General features: G+C 32.9%; 1 protein-coding gene across 1 annotated transcript in view; it reads left to right on the plus strand.

Annotated features, from left to right (window-relative positions):
• LOC111697892 (GATOR complex protein DEPDC5) overlaps window positions 1–22,142 on the plus strand; it is a 41,311-nt gene extending 19,169 nt beyond the window's left edge. The window contains exons 25-50 of the mRNA XM_023468027.1: window positions 882–1,083; window positions 1,743–1,864; window positions 2,333–2,413; window positions 2,692–2,755; window positions 3,907–4,062; window positions 5,091–5,189; window positions 5,600–5,686; window positions 6,404–6,516; window positions 7,196–7,283; window positions 8,248–8,345; window positions 8,858–8,946; window positions 9,506–9,603; window positions 9,705–9,749; window positions 10,366–10,416; window positions 13,077–13,130; window positions 14,560–14,633; window positions 15,327–15,393; window positions 15,637–15,739; window positions 17,711–17,757; window positions 19,416–19,531; window positions 19,943–20,023; window positions 20,311–20,357; window positions 20,511–20,550; window positions 21,140–21,259; window positions 21,760–21,846; window positions 22,112–22,142. Of these exons, the coding sequence (XP_023323795.1) occupies window positions 882–1,083; window positions 1,743–1,864; window positions 2,333–2,413; window positions 2,692–2,755; window positions 3,907–4,062; window positions 5,091–5,189; window positions 5,600–5,686; window positions 6,404–6,516; window positions 7,196–7,283; window positions 8,248–8,345; window positions 8,858–8,946; window positions 9,506–9,603; window positions 9,705–9,749; window positions 10,366–10,416; window positions 13,077–13,130; window positions 14,560–14,633; window positions 15,327–15,393; window positions 15,637–15,739; window positions 17,711–17,757; window positions 19,416–19,531; window positions 19,943–20,023; window positions 20,311–20,357; window positions 20,511–20,550; window positions 21,140–21,259; window positions 21,760–21,846; window positions 22,112–22,142 (2,260 nt within the window). The remainder of the gene's footprint in view (window positions 1–881; window positions 1,084–1,742; window positions 1,865–2,332; window positions 2,414–2,691; window positions 2,756–3,906; window positions 4,063–5,090; window positions 5,190–5,599; window positions 5,687–6,403; window positions 6,517–7,195; window positions 7,284–8,247; window positions 8,346–8,857; window positions 8,947–9,505; window positions 9,604–9,704; window positions 9,750–10,365; window positions 10,417–13,076; window positions 13,131–14,559; window positions 14,634–15,326; window positions 15,394–15,636; window positions 15,740–17,710; window positions 17,758–19,415; window positions 19,532–19,942; window positions 20,024–20,310; window positions 20,358–20,510; window positions 20,551–21,139; window positions 21,260–21,759; window positions 21,847–22,111) is intronic.
• The last annotated feature ends 218 nt before the right edge of the window (window positions 22,143–22,360 follow it).

Consider the following 22,360-nt stretch of genomic DNA (forward strand, 5'->3'; position numbering starts at 1 on the left):
GTACGAACCTTCAAGAAGCCTGCAACGATTAACAGATATTTCCTTGGGACACCAGGTAAACTGATACGATTAACGTTTAGCCTCAAATACATTTGTTCTAAGCTAACCTCCTCAATAAAAGTTACAAGTTTGCTAGATATATTCTGAGTTTTAACTTCAAAACCATATTGTATCCACCCAAACATCTAGTTTAGGACCAGATAAATGTCTGCAATTTTATCGTAAGCCAAATTATTTAAAGGGACTGTAGATATAACTTTAAAGTAACCCTCTAGTTAAAGGGACTGTAGACGTAACTTTAAAGTAACCTTCTATTTAAAGGGATTGTAGACGTAACTTTAAAATAACCCTCTATTTAAAGGGACTGTAGACGTAACTTTAAAATAACCCTCTATTGAAAGGGACTGTAGACATAACTTTAAAGTAACCCTCTATTTAAAGGGACTGTAGACGTAACTTTAAAATAACCCTATATTTAAAGGGACTGTAGACGTAACTTTAAAATAACCCTATATTTAAAGGGACTGTAGACGTAACTTTAAAATAACTCTCGATTTAAAGGGACTGTAGGCGTAACTTTAAAGTAAACCTCTATTTAAAGGGACTGTAGACGTAACTTTAAAGTAACCCTCTATTTAAAGGGACTGTAGACGTAACTTTAAAGTAAACCTCTATTTAAAGGAACTGTAAACCGAAACGTAACTTTAAAGTAAACCTCTATTTAAAAAGGCTGTTACGATTAACAACGGTACACTTGAAACCTTCATCTGAGCACAAATTATTAAGTTTTTTATCAGAAAACTGATTTTTTTCGTTTGTCATTTATATAAACTTTTTATTTAGAAAAACGAGGATATCTTCCTCATTTTACTCTATTAGAGGATTAAAGGGTACCGTTGTGTATCAAGCATGGACTCTTTATCACCACTACAGTTCCTGAAACAGCGAGTTTTTAACTATTATTATTATTATACTATATATTTGTTTAAGGGTGAGTTCCAGACGAAAATACTTCGTCACCGGTTAGTTTCTAATTCTGAAGTAAAGTTTGGAACTTTTATGTGGGGAGCTACTGGAGAACAGGTATACAGCAACCATGGAATAGATCTGCCAGGGGGTTTTACATTATTTTGATACAATGTTTCTTGTTCTATGTCTTATAATGTGGATCTGTATCCGTCCTGAAAAGAATGGATCCGTATTCAAATTAGGGTTTCCACGCTTTGACATTTTTCTTTGCTGTTCGTTGCGCTAAATTTGCATCTTGAAATTTAACAGTCTAATGATTATTCAATTACTGACTCATTATACTAAATCCATCTTAAAATCACTCATTAACCAACTTTGTGATATTTCAAGATGCAATACTCAGTCAAATTTGTCAAAAATTTCATTGTAAAACAGTTTAAGAATTCAACACACAAAATATTAATATTAAGTAGTATTGAAAAAATGATTTGAGTTGTGCTTTTTTGCGTGACGCGGCTGGATTTTTTAAAATCACACTTTAAAGGCCCTAAATATACCATTTAAAAAAAGTAGTTTTGCCCGGAAGAGTCAAATGTTGTGGTACAGAAGGGGAAATTGTGGTGGCTCATGGCTGCTGGAAGAGAAAAAAGCTAATATGTGGCACGGAAGGGGAAATAGTGGTGGCTCATGGCCGCCTGCCTTCCCCCGCTCGTGTGAATACATTTTTCTGAAATGAAACTTTTTTTCCAACAATTAAAGTTTTCACGTTGTAGACCCTGGATGCTACTATAGCTACTGGTGTAGACTGGAAGTCTATAACCTACCCGGCCTGCCTTCCGGTCACCACGGACTATAAACCTGATCAACGAACTTTAGAAACAGAATACTTGATCAGGTTAGACAGGGTTTAAAGGGACTATTCACGGTGAAAATATTTAAGGTACTGTTCATGTTTTAATAATTTCTAAGAATTAAATCACATTTTTAATTAATCAATTTTATTTTCGTTTATAACCAAAGTTTCTGAGAAGCAAAATTGAAACAAAACGTTTTTCCTTGGACAATAAATTTCGTTTCAGTTTTATCTTGTTAAAATTTTATTTAAATTTATACTAATTCAGATTATAGTTTTCATCATTAAATGTTTCATGTTCAAAATAAATGAAATATCCATTTTCGTTATTCAATAAAATATTATTTCATTTATTCAAATATTAATGTCACTACTTCTATAAAAGAAATGAGCACGGGGAAGTATACATCAATTAAAGTTTATAAAGTTATAACATTATTTGATATATATTGAATCAAAAACTAATTGGTAAATATAATTAAGAGAACTAACGCTAAGTGCTTTTTGTAGTGAATATAATCTTTCTCCTGATGAACATAATTCTGAACATATGCCAAGATCACCTTTACAGAAACCTCCACTCTCAACAAGGAATTATCATTACTGTGCTCCGTGTATAGAGCACAGAGTAAAAAATAAAATTTATGATTTCTACTTCTAGATTAACGATTGAGGCGGCGAGATACAATGTATGCAAAATGTTAAATGATTTGATCTCTTTAAATTGTATGTTTTAGTAAAAACTTTGGTTCATCTCGGACCTAAGAAAAATAAAAATATGCAATCTGAAAAATTGAAAAATAATAATTTTTTTATTTTAATAGTTGTTATGACTTCGATAAACTTGTTGTTAATGATAGTAATAATAGAGAAGTGTTCACGGAGTTAATATCTCAGAGGTTATCCCAGAACTTCCAACTAATCATTATAAAGGCAAGTTTACCAGCTTTCGAAAATAATTTAATAAAAAGATATTTTGATAGTTTTCTTTATCTTTGAATGTGCCATCAAAGTTTTTTTTCCATTCGAATACAAAGATAAAAATATATAATTGGGACATTTTCAGATGTCACATGTCTACAGAATAAAGGTTGATTATTTATTACTAATATTATTATTATTATTATTATGAATCCGTTTCAACAATTAACATTAACAAATGCTGGACGGAATTTTAATTAAAAGAAAGGAGACTACGATCATACAGTTTTGGAATTTGTGGGCACACTAAAAGTTCAGTTTCTAATAACTGTGTATCTTTAGTCAAGTTTCGTAAAAAATTAGCGTGGAGCAAAAATATGTTAGGCTTTTTTTAAGTTGAATTTTCCAGGCGGATATTTTTCCTGTGTTTGAATTTAATTTTCATTCAAATTTTTTCAAGTTAAACTTTTGACATAATATCTGATTTAAGGAATTTTCCCTCAAATTCGTATGAGATTTTAGTCGGTTTTTTTGTTTGGGCCATCAGGGTAAATAGCACTGTGTGGCAAGGACATTTAGGAGGTACAGGGTTACCCACAAAAGATGGCACAGAGACGACTGTGCGGAATTTATACTGTCTGTATTCGATTATTTAGGACTCCATGGCGCATCCCACTGTAAATGTGTTTCTTTCTTTGTCTTATCATTTAAAGGCCATGACAAGAATTCATGGCAGAATATTTAGTTTAACCCAGACAAAGTCATATCTAAAGATTTTTAGGTCGTCGTTACAGTCGCATCCTATGTTTTTAACCCTGTAGCTTCTGATTTCACTCGTCACTGGTCAAAATACGGTGTGCTCAATACACATTGGTACAAGTATCTACTAGTACCGGCAGGTCCTGTTTACACCTGATTATTGACCCTGTACGAATTCTGTACATGTATGTACTAGTACCGGCAGGTCCTGTTTACACCTGATTATTGACCCTGTACAAATTCTGTACATTTATGTACTATTACCGGCAGGTCCTGTTTACACCGTACCGTCCACACCTAATATTTGGCCGTCCACGAGTTCTTTAGCCTGGTCTAGCTTAAATGGGAATAACCCAGGCGGACTAAACCAGTGTGAATATCTAATAATCATTAATGTTTTCTAGAATGAATCCTTGGATAAAACTGACGGTAACATGACAAACCCTATGAATAGCTCTGGTCGGGTTACATCCCTGGTACGAACCTTCAAGAAGCCTGCAAGCGAGGAATACTGGTTGTCCATAGGGAAAATTTTTCACAAACTTTCCCTAACGGGACAGGTCAGGAGGGTCGAAAATGTCGTCTTTTATTCTTATTGGACTAATTCTTTTTAGTTTCCATTCAACATTATCAACACCTATACTTAAAGTGAGAATAAGAAAACTGTAGAATGGGAAGAAGAAATTATAGCAATAAGTAAACATATTTTATGTTCTTACAAAGCAATGGTTTACTAGTAACTTATTAAATCACTTAAATTAATACTGCGCAATTTAAATTTCTTGTGTTCATTGGACTGTTTAGCGACATACTTGAGTCTTAAAGTCGTCTTCCTATTCTAGAGTTTCTTAGTTTACTGTAACCTTAGATATCCAAGTGCGTGCTCTGGGAAAGCGCCTTTAAGTTACTGAACTGGCCTCCAGATTTTATGCAACTGCTTTATTGTGTTTTTCGATTTCAACTTCAGTAAAAGATAGTGAATGAACTCATTTGCTATAATTCTAGTGAATTATTTTAAAATATCATAGTTTCAATATGTTTGGCAGTTTTTTTGTTGCTGAAATACATTTGGGCCAATAATCATAAACATGTTTGCGAGAAAAATGTTTTAAAAGCTTTAAAACCAAGTGTGGTATAAATTAGATATCCATGTTTTTTTTTGAAAACTGTTTATTTTCAATAATGTTTTTTTTTTCTGCCAAAGTAACTATCAGAAATTAACAATTTTCAAGCAAGAAAAATGACGTTATCTAATATTTTTAAAATTATTGATCAATTAAATGTTTGAAGAGTAATGTTGTAAATCGTATATGCACCTCTATGCATGAAGACTGAAGAGTCCCTTAACAATACTACGACAGTCCCGTAAAGGCACGCCGTCGCCGCTACCAAAATTTAATTAATTCATCCTTGGAATACAAATCAATGGAAAGAAGAAATTTTTTGCACGCCTGAGTTACTCTTCTTTTTTGTGGGGGGGGGGAGTGGGAGACGTTCCCCCAATATTACGGGGGTAAGGGGGCATCCTATTAATCTGGCTTTAAACATTTTAAAAATGAAAATGATTTAACTTTAATTGTTTGTTTAGATGATAAATGTTGTAAGGTACTCCCCGAAACACCCGTACCCTAACCTACACTACCGATACATGTACAGGTTTCTTGCTCCAGATAATGATACATACGAGGTACGGTACATTCTTAGACAATTTATATATAATATGAATAATTTGCTTGTCTGTTAAAAATTTTTGTTTCCAAAAATCGTTAAAACGGATGAACCGATTCAACCCAAATTTGCCGGTAACAAATTTTGATTTTTCAAAATCTACGAAAAAAATGGATAAATCCGTAAACAAGTTTTGTTATTGTTTAATAATTCAAGAAGAGAAAATGTCGTGGTTAAAAAGCAATGAATAAAAGTTTTAATGGAAACGCCCTGGAAGCCTAGTAACATTTGGTTCTGGAATAGAAAACTGATTAAAATATTTTGGAATTTTTACTTTTAACTTATTTTCTACTGATCTTCATTTGTTTAATTTTTAACTGGCTTTAAAAAAGTTAAATTTAAATCTGCATTGCCATTTTGTTCTGCTAGACGTCCTGGGTAGAGTTTAACATGGAGAAGCTTGAAACCTACAACTGGAACTATCTGGACTTCTACGTGTGTACAAGAGGAGATCAGGGATTTAATAACATTATTCACAAATCCCTGTAAAGATGGATACATTGTATTTCTCAACCTTTTTAAAATTATCCATAGGAAAATGTTTCACTGATATTCTTTATATGAAGTAGAACCCATGAAATAGTTGAATATGAAGACGACATTTATTGGGAGTGACTGGTAAGGTATGGTAGTTGAATTGAGAGTGAAGTATTATTGAGAAACGATCTATAGGTACCAAAAGAATTTCTTGATATTGTTCTCTATAATATTGCACTCTCAGTTCAACAACCTTACCTGGCCCAGTCACTCCCTTTTTGTATTTGGTGTTGTTTTGATGAAGCTATTTTTATGATTGTTGTGTAACTGAACTTATTAGGTGAAATGGGGTTTTTACCTGTGTACACTGCACAATTGCTGTGTTTCATGTTTATTTTACTATTTGGAATCATTACTTGAGTCTGATAGTTAGCTTTCTTTTCCACTGTTTATGGGTCCCAGTGTCCATATTGGATAAAAAAATATTATTTTTTTATGATTCCTGAAGTAAAGCCAAAATTGACATAAGATTTGTTTTCCACATTTCTACTCTTTTCCTTTTTAGAGGAAGAAGATTAAAAGAAGATAACTTATTGTATTACTCTCCTAATAACTTAATGAGGGTGGGCGGATTGATTTTCACAAAAAACATGTCCCTGAACCCAGATTAATTAAAGTTATAAAATGGTTGGCTAGGATTATTATCTGTCTGAAAGCTTAAAGTACTGGAGGTACAGGATGTATGTTCTACCCCTCAGACCGTTTGTACCCTACACCAAGGCTATAATTGAAGGTCCAGAGGATATGAGGTAATTAGGTTATCAAGAAATTCAGAGGTGCAACTGGGTTAGTTTTATGGGGGGGGATAGGGTGTTTTGCTTTAGAGCAATTATATTTTTAATGAGAAAATAACGATTCAAAAATGACCGAGTAATTCGTTGAATCATCACAAATCATAATGCCAGGCTTTTTTGAGTAAAATAATATTATAAACATAAATACGTTGTCCTACTAAGGATGAGATTTCAGAGAAGACTTTACTTGCATAATCGAAACGCAAATATTGAAATCATTTCAAATGGTAAAACCTCAGATCATTTCTTAAAGTAAATTCACTTCAAAATGGTATTATGGAAGTAGGACCTCCCTCAAAGTCTGATTTAATTTCATTTCATTTAAATTCATTTTATGTCATTTCATTTCATTCCATATCATTTCATTTCATTTTATTTCATTTCATTTCATTTCATTTCATTTCATTTCATTTCATTTGATATTATGGAAGTAGGACCTCCCTCAAAGTCTGATTTAATTTAATTTCATTTGAATTCATTTTATGTCATTTCATTTCATTCCATATCATTTCATTTCATTTCATTTCATTTCATTTCATTTCATTTCATTTCATTTCATTTGCTCTAATGATCGTTGAAACGTGAAACATGATTTTGAATAAATAATTTCCCAAGTATAAAAATCAATGTTTAGGTGTGATATATATACTCGAGTATATCTGGAGGACAGGGTTAGTTTAGCTGAAGGATTTCTCAAGTTTATAGAAACCTGTCTGAATAAGGTAATTTTAAAATATGTCCGGCCTTCTGAGCACACTTTTTATACCTAACTTCACAAAACAGATCTAATAAATTGGCGGATAAGCATGGAGAATAAAAGTTTCCATTTATTTTATAATCCCCTTAGACATTGTACATTGTACAATGTACATTGTAAATTGTACATTGTACCACTTCACAGCTGGTGGTACATTTGTGGGAATTATGGTTCACTTTTACGGCAAGACACGCCAACCCTCTAGTCGATGCTAGTAATAATAATGCATTATTTGTCATCTCAAACTTTAAAGAACAAATAAACTTTCTTGAGGGACCGAATTCAATTAATTAGAGAGGTCGCTCAACTTCCTACCGCTGGTTCAAATCCTGAATAAACGATTCAAATCCTCATGGAATCTTTGACTATGAATCGTCGGTGATTCAGGATTTGAACAGGCGGTAGGCAGTTCAGTGACCAAGCTTTCAAACAAATATTGACGATTTAAAGAAGATTTCAGAATTATTTTGGATCTTATTGCAAAATAGAAATTGGATGGAAATAACTTGTAATATCAAGTACAGGGTTACCCCACTAAGGATGTGACTTCAAAGACGACTTTACGGAATTCTTAGTGTCTGTTTCCTGTTATTCACGATTTCATGCAACTTTCCCAAATCATTTAATAAATCATTTACAGACCACATTAACAACAGAAGACCCAATATAAACTTGGGATCGTCATAGTTGACAAATTTCAAGTCGTCTTTATAAAAGGAGAACAATGTTATTCCAAGATGAAATGTTGAAAAAGTATAAAATTGTTGAGTGAAAAAAGGATTTTTTTAAAAGTACCTCATTAAATTTCATAACCTTGTCATACTGATCAATCCCATTAAAGTGCTTTTCGCATTTCTTGAAAGTTGGACAATTATTTTAATAGAAAATTTTTATAAAACTATTTGAGATAATTGAAAAAATAATTTTAGTTGAAGCGTCCAACCCCGCTTCCTGTTGAGAAACAGTTCCTTAAAGGAAGAAGCAACACTATGGCTGGAGAGCTAAAACCTCCAGGCGCTAATGAAAGGTTAGTTTTTAACTTTTTATAAAAGGGACTGTAGACGGAATTTCATATTTATTTATCTTGTGCCGGAAAACTCATGTGTATGTTGACATGGAGTTTGCTCTATTACCTAGGGTTTTCCGGCACTCAATTTTAAGGATATTATCGAATCCTTTATCAGACTAAGGTTGAAAAGTTATTTATCTGTAAATGGGACATTGCTGAATTATCAGTTCACCAAGCTTTAAAACAGCAGGTTACACAAAAACATGGAAACAAAGAAAAGATGTCAATTTACAGGAACTCTTTTGTGAACGTATTATTTGAAAAAAGTTTGTTAGAAATCAGAATTTAACTCATAAAGTCGTCTTCATTGTATTGATATAAACGCCGATTACTGTAGATCCGGACAAACCGAATTCATTATCAGGATCGAATCTATGAGGATAGAAGTTGAAAACGAGAAACAGGATGCATGATAATTACTCTATATCAAAATAGAATGGACATTGGACATTAAAAACATAATCGTTTAGATCAAAGTTCCGGGAGCGATTAGGCTCTAATCGAGCAGTAGAGCGGAGTGGGCGGGATAGAGCAGTGAGTGGACCGCCTAGACCTATAGGTAAACTATAGTTTGCCAAGTTTTCTGCTAAATATATCAAATTAAATTATGTAAATTTAAAACTTATTTGCCAAAAAATTGATTTAGTGTTTGCCACAAAATCAAATTTAATACTCTCCTTACATCTGTGCAAACAGATGGTGTAAATCTTGATCTTTCAAATTTCGCTTATTCGATCTAACAGAATTCATAATTTGAACTAGTTAATATCTTTGAGATCAAGTTCCGAAGATAAGGGGATTAGAAAATCAGAGTTTGTGGCAAAGACTCAACTCCCTTGCTTTTCTAAAATTGCTTATTTAAAAAAGAGAATTTTAGTTTTCCAAAAATAATTTCCTCCGCAAATAAAGATTAATAGGATTATTATAAGATTATGGATTTTATTTGATGGTTGTAACGAAAACTAAAAAAAAAGTTTCAAGAAGAAATCTTAACTTTCGCGAAGTATACATAATGTACAAAATCAAATTAAGCACTGTTAAACCCGGATTAAATTGAGCCATAAACATAATTTCTACATAATTTGGTATAATGAACTCCACCAACGGTTAATGTTTAGAAAGGGCTAGAACAGAGAGTGGTAGTGCTAGATTGGAACCTGATCTAATTAAACCTCTGGCAAATATTCAAATCTCTGATTCATTCAGTGATAGCCAGGTAACAGTATTATTGTTATATTTTTTATTATTATTATTATTATTATTATTATTATTATCATTATTATTAGTAGTATTATCATTAATATTATCATTTTTAAGGAGAGTGTATTTAACACGTCAGTGGGAAATCTACAGGATTATCAGGTATCAAAGTTAATATTTATGATCAAACTTTTAGAAAAATAAATAACTTCAATTATTCTTTTTAATGACATGTTTTCGTCGTAGGTTAAATGTAGAGTAAATAGAAAAATGATTTTATCAGCTATGAATTATTTCTTCCTGATTAATCGTACAAAATAAATGTTATTTGTGTGGTAGTTAGCAATCTTTAGCTAAAGGGACAACTATATAATGTCAAGTGACTCTTTATTTAGAGAGTGACATGTCCCATACACAAGGGTACCCGAGAAACTTTTATCTGATAAAGAAGAAGTGAGCTTTCCATGTTTTGAAAAGTTAAATATTTTCAATTTTATTTTCTCTATAAAAGTGACTTGCGGATTTCTGCTCACAGAAACAAACGAAGATATCTTCCAAATCGATGATCAAGAAAAAGGTTTAAAGGGTAGCTTTGTGACTAGGGCAAGCCCCTGTTTCAAATGGAGGGTCACATGAAATTACAGACCCATTAAAAGGTTTTGTAGCCCCTGTGATTCGTCATGATTTCATATCTTTACTGAGAATTCGAGTTCACATCATGCTGGTTTCTTTAAAGATTTAAATATCAATTGAGATAAATTTTTAAAAACATGTTCAGCTAGTTCGTAAAGCTATTTGGAGAGATGCTTTTCTAAACCCTCGAGTTAAGGTATTCTGGTGACAGTCCTTAATATTGAACATTAAGACCGGTGGAAGAAACATACTTCAATACTTCTGCACACAATTGCACATAACATTTTCTTGAGCCTGTACTCCAAATGCCCTTTCTTCATCCTCTATTCTCTCTTTCCCTTCCTCCCTACTATACTCTCTACCCTCTTGACCTCCCTCGTGTACTCTCTCTTGCCCTCCTTCCTTTTTTCACTCCATGCCCCTCACTCTCTCTTGTTCTTTCTCTTGTCCTCCCTCATGTACTCTCTCTTGCCCTCCTTCCTTTTTTTTACTCCATGCCCTCACTTTCTCCTGTTCTTTCTCTTGTCCTCCCTCTATTATGTAGTCCGTTTTCCCTCACACCCTCCTGCACACCTTACCCTTCCTACCTTATGTATTCCATCTTGCCCTACCTACCTCCATACTGAATGCATGCCCTCCTGTACTCCAAGCTCTCTCTCACTCCTTTACTCCCTGTTGCCCTCTCTACCTGCTGCACTCCCTGTAGCCCTCTCTCCTGTAATCCTTCTACTTCTTAGAAATCTAAAAAGTATGTGTTTACTTAACTCCGTAATTAAACAATAAGATTCTATACATTTCTTAAAAAGTTTTTTTTTGGTTGGAGAAAATTTTCTCTTCTAGATGTGACAGGATTTAAACCCCAACTATGTTTTACTGTACGTTATGACCTCCAGTGTGTACCCTGCACCTTTATATGTACTCTTACAAGCTGCACTTACACATCCAGCTTACATATGCACTACATCAAACATTTTAACCTGCACCCTCTTCACAAATGTGTTGTTTGCTATACCTGCTATTTTGTACCCTGGAAATAGAGATGGGCATTGTTTTTTAAACGAGTGAAATTTTTTGAGAACGAACCAAATTTGTTTTGTAATAAGGTTGTCGTTTAGAAAAGAAACGAATGGATCGTTCAGAGAAATGAAAAGAAAAGATTTTTTAACAATTTTTTTAAAATTATCTTTTTTTAATGTACGAACAATTTTATTGAACGAACGATTTTTCTGACCTAATGATTTTACTGATAAAACTATTTTACTTCACGATCTTTCAGTGAGAAAACGAACGTAATAAATGGAAAATCAACGATAATTTTGAGAACGAACGAAAGGGTTCGTTCTGGAACAATGAACGAACGAAGTAAAAAGAGTCGAATGTGCCAATCTCTGCCATCTCTACCTGTAAATGACCAGCTGTATCAGGGGCGTAACTAGGGGGCGGGTGGGTGGCCCTACCCTAACTTCTGCAAAGAGGTAGGGTTAGGGCTCTGGAAACGTGGATTAATGGAAATATACTGAGCAAAGGCAATGAAAATGTTTTTTTGGAAATTTTACAATTTCATTATTTTTCTACTTTATTATTGACTTCATTAAATGTAATATACAAAGTACAATCTAGCCCCCCCCCCCCCCCNTTCAGTTACGCCTCTGACCTGCACTCTTCTGCTTGTTTCAACTCGGTGGTGTTTAATCTTGCTTTCTATCCATGCCTCACTAATCCAAACTTTTTTCAATTAATTATTATAAATGTTTATTAAAATATTGTTTATTGTCTTAAATAGTTTCTTAACATTGGTGAAACTATTACGTTAGCCGAATAATTTTTAGTATTTTATTTGTTTTTATATTTGTTGGTTTTCATCTTGAACTTCCCTAAAATTTGAAAATGCATTTTTTAGTATTAACTTTCTAAATGAAGAAATTAGTTCTTTCATTAGCATTTATTAAAATTGGGAATTATCCATATTTCCTGTTGAAAAGTGTTAATTCTCTAATCAACATTGCAATAATTGTTTTGACCAAGGATGTAATGCAAGGAAAGTTATCTCAGAAGTGTACGCATCTTTTGTACTGCAGTGTACTGTCTCATGGCGGTAATGTAAACACAAGACGGACGTTACAGCCTGACGTGGGATCCATCTTTCACATAAAAAATCAATGAAATATTCTGGTCATAGGAAACTATTATGTGAAATATCAAAATTATCAAATTTAATGCTTTTAACCTCCTCGTATACTAAACGAACACTGATGCATCTATTCTTGTTTACAAATTCCGCCCAAAGAGAACTGGTTTCAATATGTACGCAGAGTATACGCAACTGCAATTAACTTTCCTTGCATTACACCCTTGGTTTTAACAAAGTTGTGAAACTTATATTTGGGGGAGATAATTGTCAATCACTCGTCATAAAGTCCCAACACTTAAATACACCTGACACCATTTAACCATTTATTCATCAAAATACCTGGGAGTGAAAGCATCAAAGGGATTGTAGTAACAATTTCAAGAGACAACATTTAGAGAGTAGCATGTTCGAGTCACAACGGTACTATTAGAAGTTTTGTCTTAATGAGATTATCCATGTTATTTTCAATCAAGGCTTTTTTATTATAGTGATTTGCGCAATTTGCATCTATACCGCAGAAACAATGGGAGGAAATGATCAAAATTAAAAACTTTTTTACTTGCTGCTTCCCTTCTGCTTAGATTAACTCTCATTGGCAAAGTCTTTATTTGTTTCCATGTTTTGATGATGCCTCTTAATTAACTCTAGAAATATTTCTTCAACCCCGCCAACCCCCCTCTGAAAAGGTTTGGGTTGTTCACGTTAAAACTAAAGCTTTGTGTTAGGAAAATGAATTTAAACTTCTGCGGAGTAGCTGCACTAATGAGGAGATTGTAGAGGTGAGATTTTTTGAGAAAAACTTGACAAAACTTAATTATAACTCGAAAACATTCAGAGTTGGAAATTAATGAATGAAGAAGGGTCTTACTTGCCTATCTAAAGCAGTAGTTGAATTAGTCGACCTAGTTCACCTACCTCACTCTATTTACAAACACATACCTCTAGGAGGTTTGATATCCCCCCCCCCCCTCCAACCCTTCGATGATAGATGATTGATGATGACTCCAAATCCGATTTTACCTCGGTTTTTGTTATTTTACCACAAAATCTAATAAAAGTTTTAAAAAATGATGAAGAAAAAAAAACTATTTTTTAATTGGAAACTATATATGTATGTACGTAAAAAATAATAAAATTCCTGAGCCCAAACCTTAAAACAGGGTATCCAGCTTTGCAACCTGTTTTTCACGAATGGGGTAAGGCAGTTTTTGTGGATATTAATATTTTTGTTTAATTTAGTATTAATTTAGTTTCTTCATATTTTCTATTTTTTTTTTCAAATCTCTTAGATCAAAATCTACACAAATGTTAAGACCCCGAAAAGGAAAATCTTTTAAATTTCGGGCTCAGTATGAAAACAAAGTAAACTTACCTGTTCATCTTACAGAGACATTATAATTACCGTTTTCGTAGAATTATCTCTAGCAAACATAATTATGATATGAATTTGAAATAAACTATTACACTACTACTTCTTGACAAGAAAGATCACTAATTCGTCACTCAATTCCTATGTTTATTGGGACACCCTGTAGCTATAGTATGGAAAACAATAGGGGGCTCTATATAATGCATATTGTTACTTTAATTACTATTAATTAATTAATGTATATTTAACTAACGAATATGCCAATAAGAAATATATAATTATACATCTATTCCTTTCCAGTAGGTGTTGATTTGAATTTAAGCCACTGAATTCGCGAAGATCTGACTTTTCTCCTGAAATAATTAATTAACAATAAGACATTTATATGCTATTGTCTGATTGTGTCCTTGTTCTTTAAAAGAAGTCTATATATGTTGCTAATTTTGCGTTTTCGTTTGCATTTGCGCTTCCATTGTAAAATGAAATTTTATTAAGTAAATATGAATTGGCGACCATTAGTAAATTATGCATGAACTGACATTGATTGTGCTTGAGAAAACTGCAGTCTCTTCTAATTGTTTAAAGGGACTATACACATAATTTCAAGTCACTCACATTTATAGAGTGGCATGTTCGAATCACAACGGTACCCTACTTTGTCTGATCAAGAATGCATCATCTTGTCTTTGAAAATTGATAACTTTAAATTATTAAAGGTTTCTCGATAAAGTGGCATGCGCATTTCTGCCTCAGATTAAAGTACACATAAAGCATTAAATCAGAAAAAACTTTTCGTTTGAAGGGTACTGTTCTGAATCGGGCATGCCCCTCTCTTTTAGGCGATGCGGAGTGTTCCAACAGGGTTAACAATATTGCCTAAACAGGAGGCTCTACCTAATCATACTTTTGTTAGGTAAGCTAATAGTATAGTTAATTTGAATTCATATTCATTATTTTAATCTCTATAATATTTTAAAAGGACTGTAGGCGTAGTTTCAAAAGGCCGATTCACAACGATACCTTTTAAACGGCTTTCTAAGCAACAATCAAAAAGTCGTCATCAGTTTCCAATCCTGAAGTTTTAAATCCTTACAATTTTCTGTATTTTCTCTGACGTTCTTAAATCCGCCAGTCAAAGGTTAAAAGTGTACCATTGTCAATCCAACATTTCACACCCAAAATGGAGGGTCACTTGAAATTACGTCTACAATCTCTTTACGATCTGACATTAACGTCGGATGTCCGACGTTAATGGCAATAAATTTATAAGAAATCCCTTAAACGTAACAGATAGAAGTAATATTAGTAGCGATCAGAAGCGCTTATTTTTCGCCGTAAGCTTTCATTTTTCGCGAACACTCGCCTTAAATATCAAGATTTTCTCATCCCTATATCTTTGGAACCAAATTGCAAATCAGTGAAGTTAGGAATATCAAAGCTTTATGAAATCAAGTTGCAAAGATATAGAGAATAGAAAAATTGAGTTTGTGGAAACGACTCAATTTCTTTGTATTGCTAGTTTACAAATATTGTTTTATTATAAAAAGAAAGCCTGAAGAAAGTAAAATTCAAATTACGATTCTAGAAATTAAATATTCGAATTCAGCGCTGATGCCGTAGTCTGGTTGATCGAGCATGTTGAAGGAATAGACGAGGAATCCTCGGCAGTACAGGTAGGAGGTAGCAGGTAGCAGGTAGCAGGTAGCAGGTAGCAGGTAGCAGGTGAGAGGTAAGAGGTAAGAGGTAAGAGGTAGCAGGTAGCAGGTAGGAGGTAGGAGGTAGGAGGGTAGGAGGTAGGAGGCAAGAGGCAAGAGGCAATGAGGCAAGAAGGCAAAGAGGCAAAGAGGTAGGAGGCAAGGAGGCAATAGGTAGGAGGTAAACAAAAACAATAAGAGAAAAGCTGAGCTGATATTTAGTTGATGAGTAGCCTTCTGAAGGATGGATATATCTGTCATGCTTCCGGTCATCCTTCTCATCCGTTTATTCATGGATTCTACCTGTACTTCTTCAACACTAAAGGAATCCTCGTCTATTTTCAAATATATATTCAAATATTTACAGTCAGTGGAAATCAAGACTCAGCCACCATATCAGTTTTAAATAACACAATCTGTATCTTTGTTTTTAACCAAAATATAAATCAAAGACGAATTTCATTCCGTCGCGTTCTCTACTGTTGAAATGGAACGATATGTCTGATTAACAACGGTACCCTTTAGTTTTTTATTGGATTAAAAAGAATGAGGATATTGTTGTTTTTCTGACGTAAAAAGGTTTAATTTCTCCTAATTTCCTTCCCAGTACTATAGAGAACCGCTATGAAAAATAATCAATTTTGAGATAAATTGAACAGAATCAGATAACCATTTTGCACCAAACAAAGGTTCAGCGGTTACTATTGTGATCCAGTGACAGACCCATAAATGATTTAATACCCGCCCCTGAGCATGTTATAGAACTGATGTAGATATGTAATTATTTATTCAATTATCTGCTGGCGTGTATCCTTCAGTACTAATTGATGCATAGCATAATTATCTTTGTTCTTTGTTTCTTACTTTTTTCTTCCTTTTTAAACATAGCTAACCTTTGATACCTTTTACATAATTTTACCTTTTGCTTTTTTCTCCCTCTTTTATTTAGGTATTACGTCATTTTATTAAAATTTTTTTTAATTAATCAGTTTTTATTGTTTAATTTCAATTTTTGATCGTGATATTGAGGTTTCTGTTACTAAAAAAATGGTTGATCAATGTTCATTGCATGGATATGTTCATTGTTCATGTTATTGCCGAAGGCTAAATTTTGAACCGACCTTCGTTTTTTCTTGGGGGGGGGGGACACATTCCTGATTTAAAATGTGTTCCTGACTTAGAACGCGTTCCTGATTTTGACGTTATTTTCAATTCCACGTTCTTTCTTTTAATAATCGTTCTAATATTATAAGAACGCTTTCTATGTGTTCGTTCTTTTTTAGGAACCATGGGATCGTTCTTGATAACTCCGTTCGTTCTCGTGAATAACGATCGTTCCCCAGGCACGACGCCCAGTCCTATCTGTAACCTGTATGTATTACTATTAAGTTATAAATTAGTTTAGATTCTATTTGATTAATTGTGTCCTAATCTTATATTCCCAGATTTTCTTCTTTTTAATTTATCTCCCAGGTTCAATCACTCTGTTGTTATTGTATTATATTGTCCTATAATTAAATTGGTTTATAGGATTCTTGCTGAGTTTACTTTACAGAGGAAGATGGTATACAGGGCGTTCCAATAAACATGGAAATTTAAAGAAGACATGAAAATCGTCTTTTGATTTCCAATAATTGACAAATGACATAAAGTACATAAAAAGGTTTAAATTCTAATGAGCTTTTCAAAATGTGGTCTACCTTCTTCGTATCATTAAAAATGACGGAGATATTAAACATTTGAACAGTTTTATTTTTAATAACTGGAATTTGGTCAAATCTCTAATTCTCCGTCAATTTTGAAGTTAAAAAATTGGTAGACCACATTTTGGAATTCCCGAGACATGGTAGTATTCAGTGTTAAATGTTTTAACTGTGATAATATAAAATTATGTTCATGAAATAAGCTAGAATGGAACAAAGACGACATAGAGAAGTCGTAATTTAATTTCCATGTTTATTGTACACATTTTAAAAAGGAATTTGACTTTTTTGAAGACTATACTAGACCAAAAAACACAGGAATCGGCTGACGATTTGTTTGTCGTCTTGGAACCACGTGGTACTTTTTTTAGAAACAAAATTATTATTTTCGCTTAAAGAAATTCCGATGAAAACGTTTAGTCTTGGGATTTCAAAAATGCAGTATGCCACTCTTTAACTTTGAAATTGAAATTTGTCCAGATTTTTTTGTATCAAAATTGTTTTGATATCTTAAACCTCTTCATCTTGTGATTTGTTTTGTTTACACCTTTTCGTTTAAATTGAAGTTTTGAAATTTGAAAATATATGTGTAGAGAAGGATGGAGGATCTATTTACAATGGGGACTGGGAGGCATTTCAGGTACTCAATTGTTTACAGGGATAGTGGACGTATTTTTATGATAATTTAATTATCAAGTGGCATGTCTGATTCACAATGGTTCCCTTTAAACCTTTTGCTGCTCATGAATGAGATTTTTTTAGCTAGAATATTATTATTTTGAATTGTGGTTTCTGTAATAATTTGACTTGCAGAATTATGCTGCAAAGACAATGTGCAATGAAAGGAATTATCAACATTCAACACGTTTAATTCATTTTCCTCAGTTTTTAATTAGATGATAAGGATAACCCCGTCATCCTTGATCAGTCAACGGTTTAACGGATACACCTATGAATCCGACAAAATCTTCAAACTTTAAATTTTAAATTTTTTCCTCAGTGATTATTTGTGATTATTCCAAAAGCTGTCATTCCTCTAGTCTAGCTTTGTGTTCTCTGTTATGTGATCTTTGTTCTAAAAGTGTATCCTCTATTCCAAATATTTGTCCAATATTCTAACAATGTATCCTCTATTCAAACTGTTTGTCCTCTATTCCAAATATTTGTCCAATATTCTAACAATGTATCCTCTATTCAAACTGTTTGTCCTCTATTCTAACAATGTATCCTCTATTCCAAATATTTGTCCTCTATTCTAACAATGTATCCTCTTTTCTTACGATGCATGTATCCTCTATTCTTACGATGTATGTATCTTCTATATTATAACAATTTGTCCTCTATTCTAACAATGTATCCTCTATTATAACAATATGTCCTCTATTCTAACAACGTATCCTCTATTAAAACAATGTGTCCTTTATTCTAACAATGTATCCTCTATTATAACTATGTGTCCTCTATTCTAACAATTTATACTCTAGTCTAATTATGTGTCCTCTATTCTAACAATGTGTCCTCTATTATAACAATGTGTCCTCTATTCTAGCAATTTAACTTCTACTATAACTATGTATCCTCTATTCTAACAATGTATCCTCTATTATAACAATGTATCCTCTATTCTAACAATGTATCCTATAGTATAACAATGTATCCTCTTTTCTAACAATTTATCCTCTATTCTAACAACGTATCCTCTATCATAACAATGTATCCTCTATTCTAACAATGTATCCTCTATTATAACAATGTATCCCCTTTTCAAACTGTGTGTCCTTTATTTTAAATATGTGTACTCTATTCTAACAATGTATCCTCTATTCTAACTGTGTGTCCTCTACTCTAACAATGAATCCTCTATTCTAAAAATGTATCCTTTATTATAACAATGCGTCCTCTATTCTACCAATGTATCCTCTATTCTAACAATGTATCCTCTATTATAACAATGTATCCCCTTTTCAAACTGTGTGTCCTTCATTCTAACTATGTGTCCTCTATTCTAACAATGTATCCTCTATTCTAACTGTGTGTCCTCTCCTCTAACAATGAATCCTCTATTCTAACAATGTATCCTCTATTCTAACTGTGTGTCTTCCATTCTAACTATGTGTCCTCTATTCTAACAATGTTTCCTCTATTCTAACTGTATATCCTTTATTCTAGCAATGCATCCTCTATTCTCACTGTACGTGTGTCCTCCATTCTAACTATGTATCCTCTTTTATAATGATGTATCTTCTATTATAACAATGTATCCTCTATTCTACCTATGTGTTCTCTATGTGTCTGTAGGCGGACTGGATGGAGGTTGAGCTTGACTATTGTAGACCTCAAGGAGAGGAGGAAGGAGGACTACGCTTCCTTGAAGAGAATCTACCTGACCGCTATACAGGAACTGATAAATTTAGGTAGAAATATCAAGTTTTTCAAGAACTCGGAACTTTTGTTTTGTGAATCTTTGGATCCAAACATCCTTTAGTTACATTGATCTAACACATCTTATAGAGCCTGGTTACGTTGATCTAATACATCTTATAGAGCCTGTTCCTAGGATCCAGATATCCTTTAGTTACGTTGATCTAACGTCTTACAGAGCCTGTTCCTAGGATCCAGATATCCTTTAGTTACGTTGATCTAATACATCTTATAGAGCCTGTTCCTAGGATCCAGATATCCTTTAGTTACGTTGATCTAACACATCCTATAGAGTCTGTTCCTTGGATCCAGATATACTTTAGTTACGTTGATCTAATACATCTTATAGAGCCTGTTCCTTGGATCCGAATATTTTAGTCACGTTGATCTAATAAATTTTATAGAGCCTGTTCTTTGGATCCGGATATATCAAAGAAATCTGAACGCCCTGAATGGGGAGAGGTCAAATACCAATCAAAATACAGGTAAGTTTATTGGTCATGAAATAATTTTAGAAAAGATCGACCTTTAGCAAACCATAAAAATTGTTAATATTCCTCACAAGAGTAACACGTATTTTTTCCCCCCTGTTTTATATTTATGTTGTTAATTTTCCTTAACCCTATTCCAGCCCCCACCCCGACTATTTTTCAAAAAGTATTGTTAAATAACTTACATGTTTGTGAAGCACTTTTAACGTCAAAAACCCCTAAATGTCTTTTATTATCAAAGTTTAACTTTATAGTTTTAATTTCTATTTTTGTTGTTCTAGGCCGGACCAAGCATTTGAAATCTTGATAAAATGGAGTGTTGCAACCGGTAAATAAACTCTGATTAATCATTTAATGATTTTCGGAATTATTTTTGCTCAAATTTATTTTGTAATTCTGCTGTTTTCTAACGGTGTTTTATTCGTTTTGTTGAAAATATTTTTTTTTTTTTAAATAAAATCATCCAAACCAAATATTTCAGGAGCGCTTTTAGCGGAGCTGATTAAAACATGGACTATCAGGAAAACATGGGTTTAATAACGATACAAAATAAATATATTTCATATTTTTATTCTGCTACAAAGCATGAGATATTACAAATAAGCGATCACTATTTACTATGCAGTGTGGACTCGCCTATGGTATGTTGTTATGAATATATAATATTTTGAATGATCACGGAAACATTTTTTATATTTCGAATGAATAAATGAATGTTTATTTTTAATGTGCTTTAATGTGCTAAATATGCTTTAGATCCGGATCCAACTCACGCATTTTTCTTCTAGGCTTGCTTATTACTTTTCACAAGAAACAAATGTCAAAAATTTGTGTTGTTCAAATATTTTTTACTTACAAACTTTACTTTACTTTTATTAACCATAACAATTAACACCCATACAATAATAACTACAGAAAAAAGGACTTAATGATATCTCATTTAAAACATGTGTAAAGAAAGTATTTTCTGTGTTTTGGTTGATATTTGGACTCCGGATCTGTTCCTGCATATTTTTCCGGATCCAGTATGCTAAAATCTTGCGGCTCCATTGATTATATCAGATCCTAAGCCCTGCAATGATCCGCAACCTTAAACCCAATGTTCCTTAGAGCCCAGACTAATCAGCTGTTTATTATTCCAATACCTGGAGATCCTTTTGCTCTTCCCTCACAGAACTCTGATCCTATCCGGGGACCAATATTCGTTCCTCTCAACACTGATTGCCTACGGTATATAATATGCTTCCCTATTTTTCATGTTAAAACATACAATTGTATTGTTAAGTTTTTTTCTGCCTTAACTATCGTAATTTAAAAAAAAATATTTTTCGACAAGGAAAACTTCTATTTTACCTTTGGTTCACTTTTAAAAAAAACTTCTAACTGTCTAGTTTTTTTATGTATTTTGCGCTTTTTGGGACTTAAGTCATAAGTATTAAGTAAACCTCGATTGACAACGGTTTCCTTAAAATCTTTAAATCTAATCATAGAGGACGGGAAATTAATAATTTTTCTCGCTGAAAACAGAGTTTTCTCAGTTTAATAATAATAACAAAAGAAACAATATCTTCAAGTTGATTTACAAGTGTAATATGTAACAACTAAATCCTGAAAACTAAATATCGCCGTTGTAAAACTTTGATATTTTTACCTTATCAGTAAAAGATTTAAAGGGTACCGTTCTGAATCGGACATGACACTCACTGAATGAAGGGATTGTTTACTAATAGGGTTGGAGGAGAGCATCTGTTCTACATGTTCCCAGAGTCAACTAGGGACCATAGGCTCTTCCTTTTCAGGGAGGAGATTGTTAAAAGGTTAGTTTAGTAGTTCATTTTCAAGGAGATTGTCAAAAGCTTAGTTTAGTAGTTCATTTTCAAGGAGATTGTTAAAAGGTTAGTTTAGTAGTTCATTTTCAAGGAGACTGTTAGAAGGTTATAGTTTAATAGTTCATTTCCAAGGAGATTGTTAAAAGGTTAGTTTAGTAGTTCATTTTCAATGAGATTGTTAGAAGGTTATAGTTTAGTAGTTCATTTTCAAGGAGATTGTTAGAAGGTTATAGTTTACTATTTCATTTTCAAGGAGATTGTTAGAAACCAGTATACAGGATTAAATAAATATCTGAGAGATAAAGAGGCGTCAGACAGAACAATCAAATCCGAAAATATTTTAATATGTAGTCCTTTCATCCTAGAGACACTGCAGTGATATTTATTTAAATATAATCGGATAATAATTCATCCTTGGAGAGAAAATTTTGAAGTGTAGGTTGGTTTTTTAACACTCTAGATCATCTATCCTTATTTGAGTTCATGTTAGGTTCAGATTCAG

The sequence above is a fragment of the Eurytemora carolleeae genome, unplaced genomic scaffold (genome assembly GCF_000591075.1).
Source record: "Eurytemora carolleeae unplaced genomic scaffold, Eaff_2.0 scaffold288, whole genome shotgun sequence".
NCBI classification, from domain to species: domain Eukaryota; kingdom Metazoa; phylum Arthropoda; class Copepoda; order Calanoida; family Temoridae; genus Eurytemora; species Eurytemora carolleeae.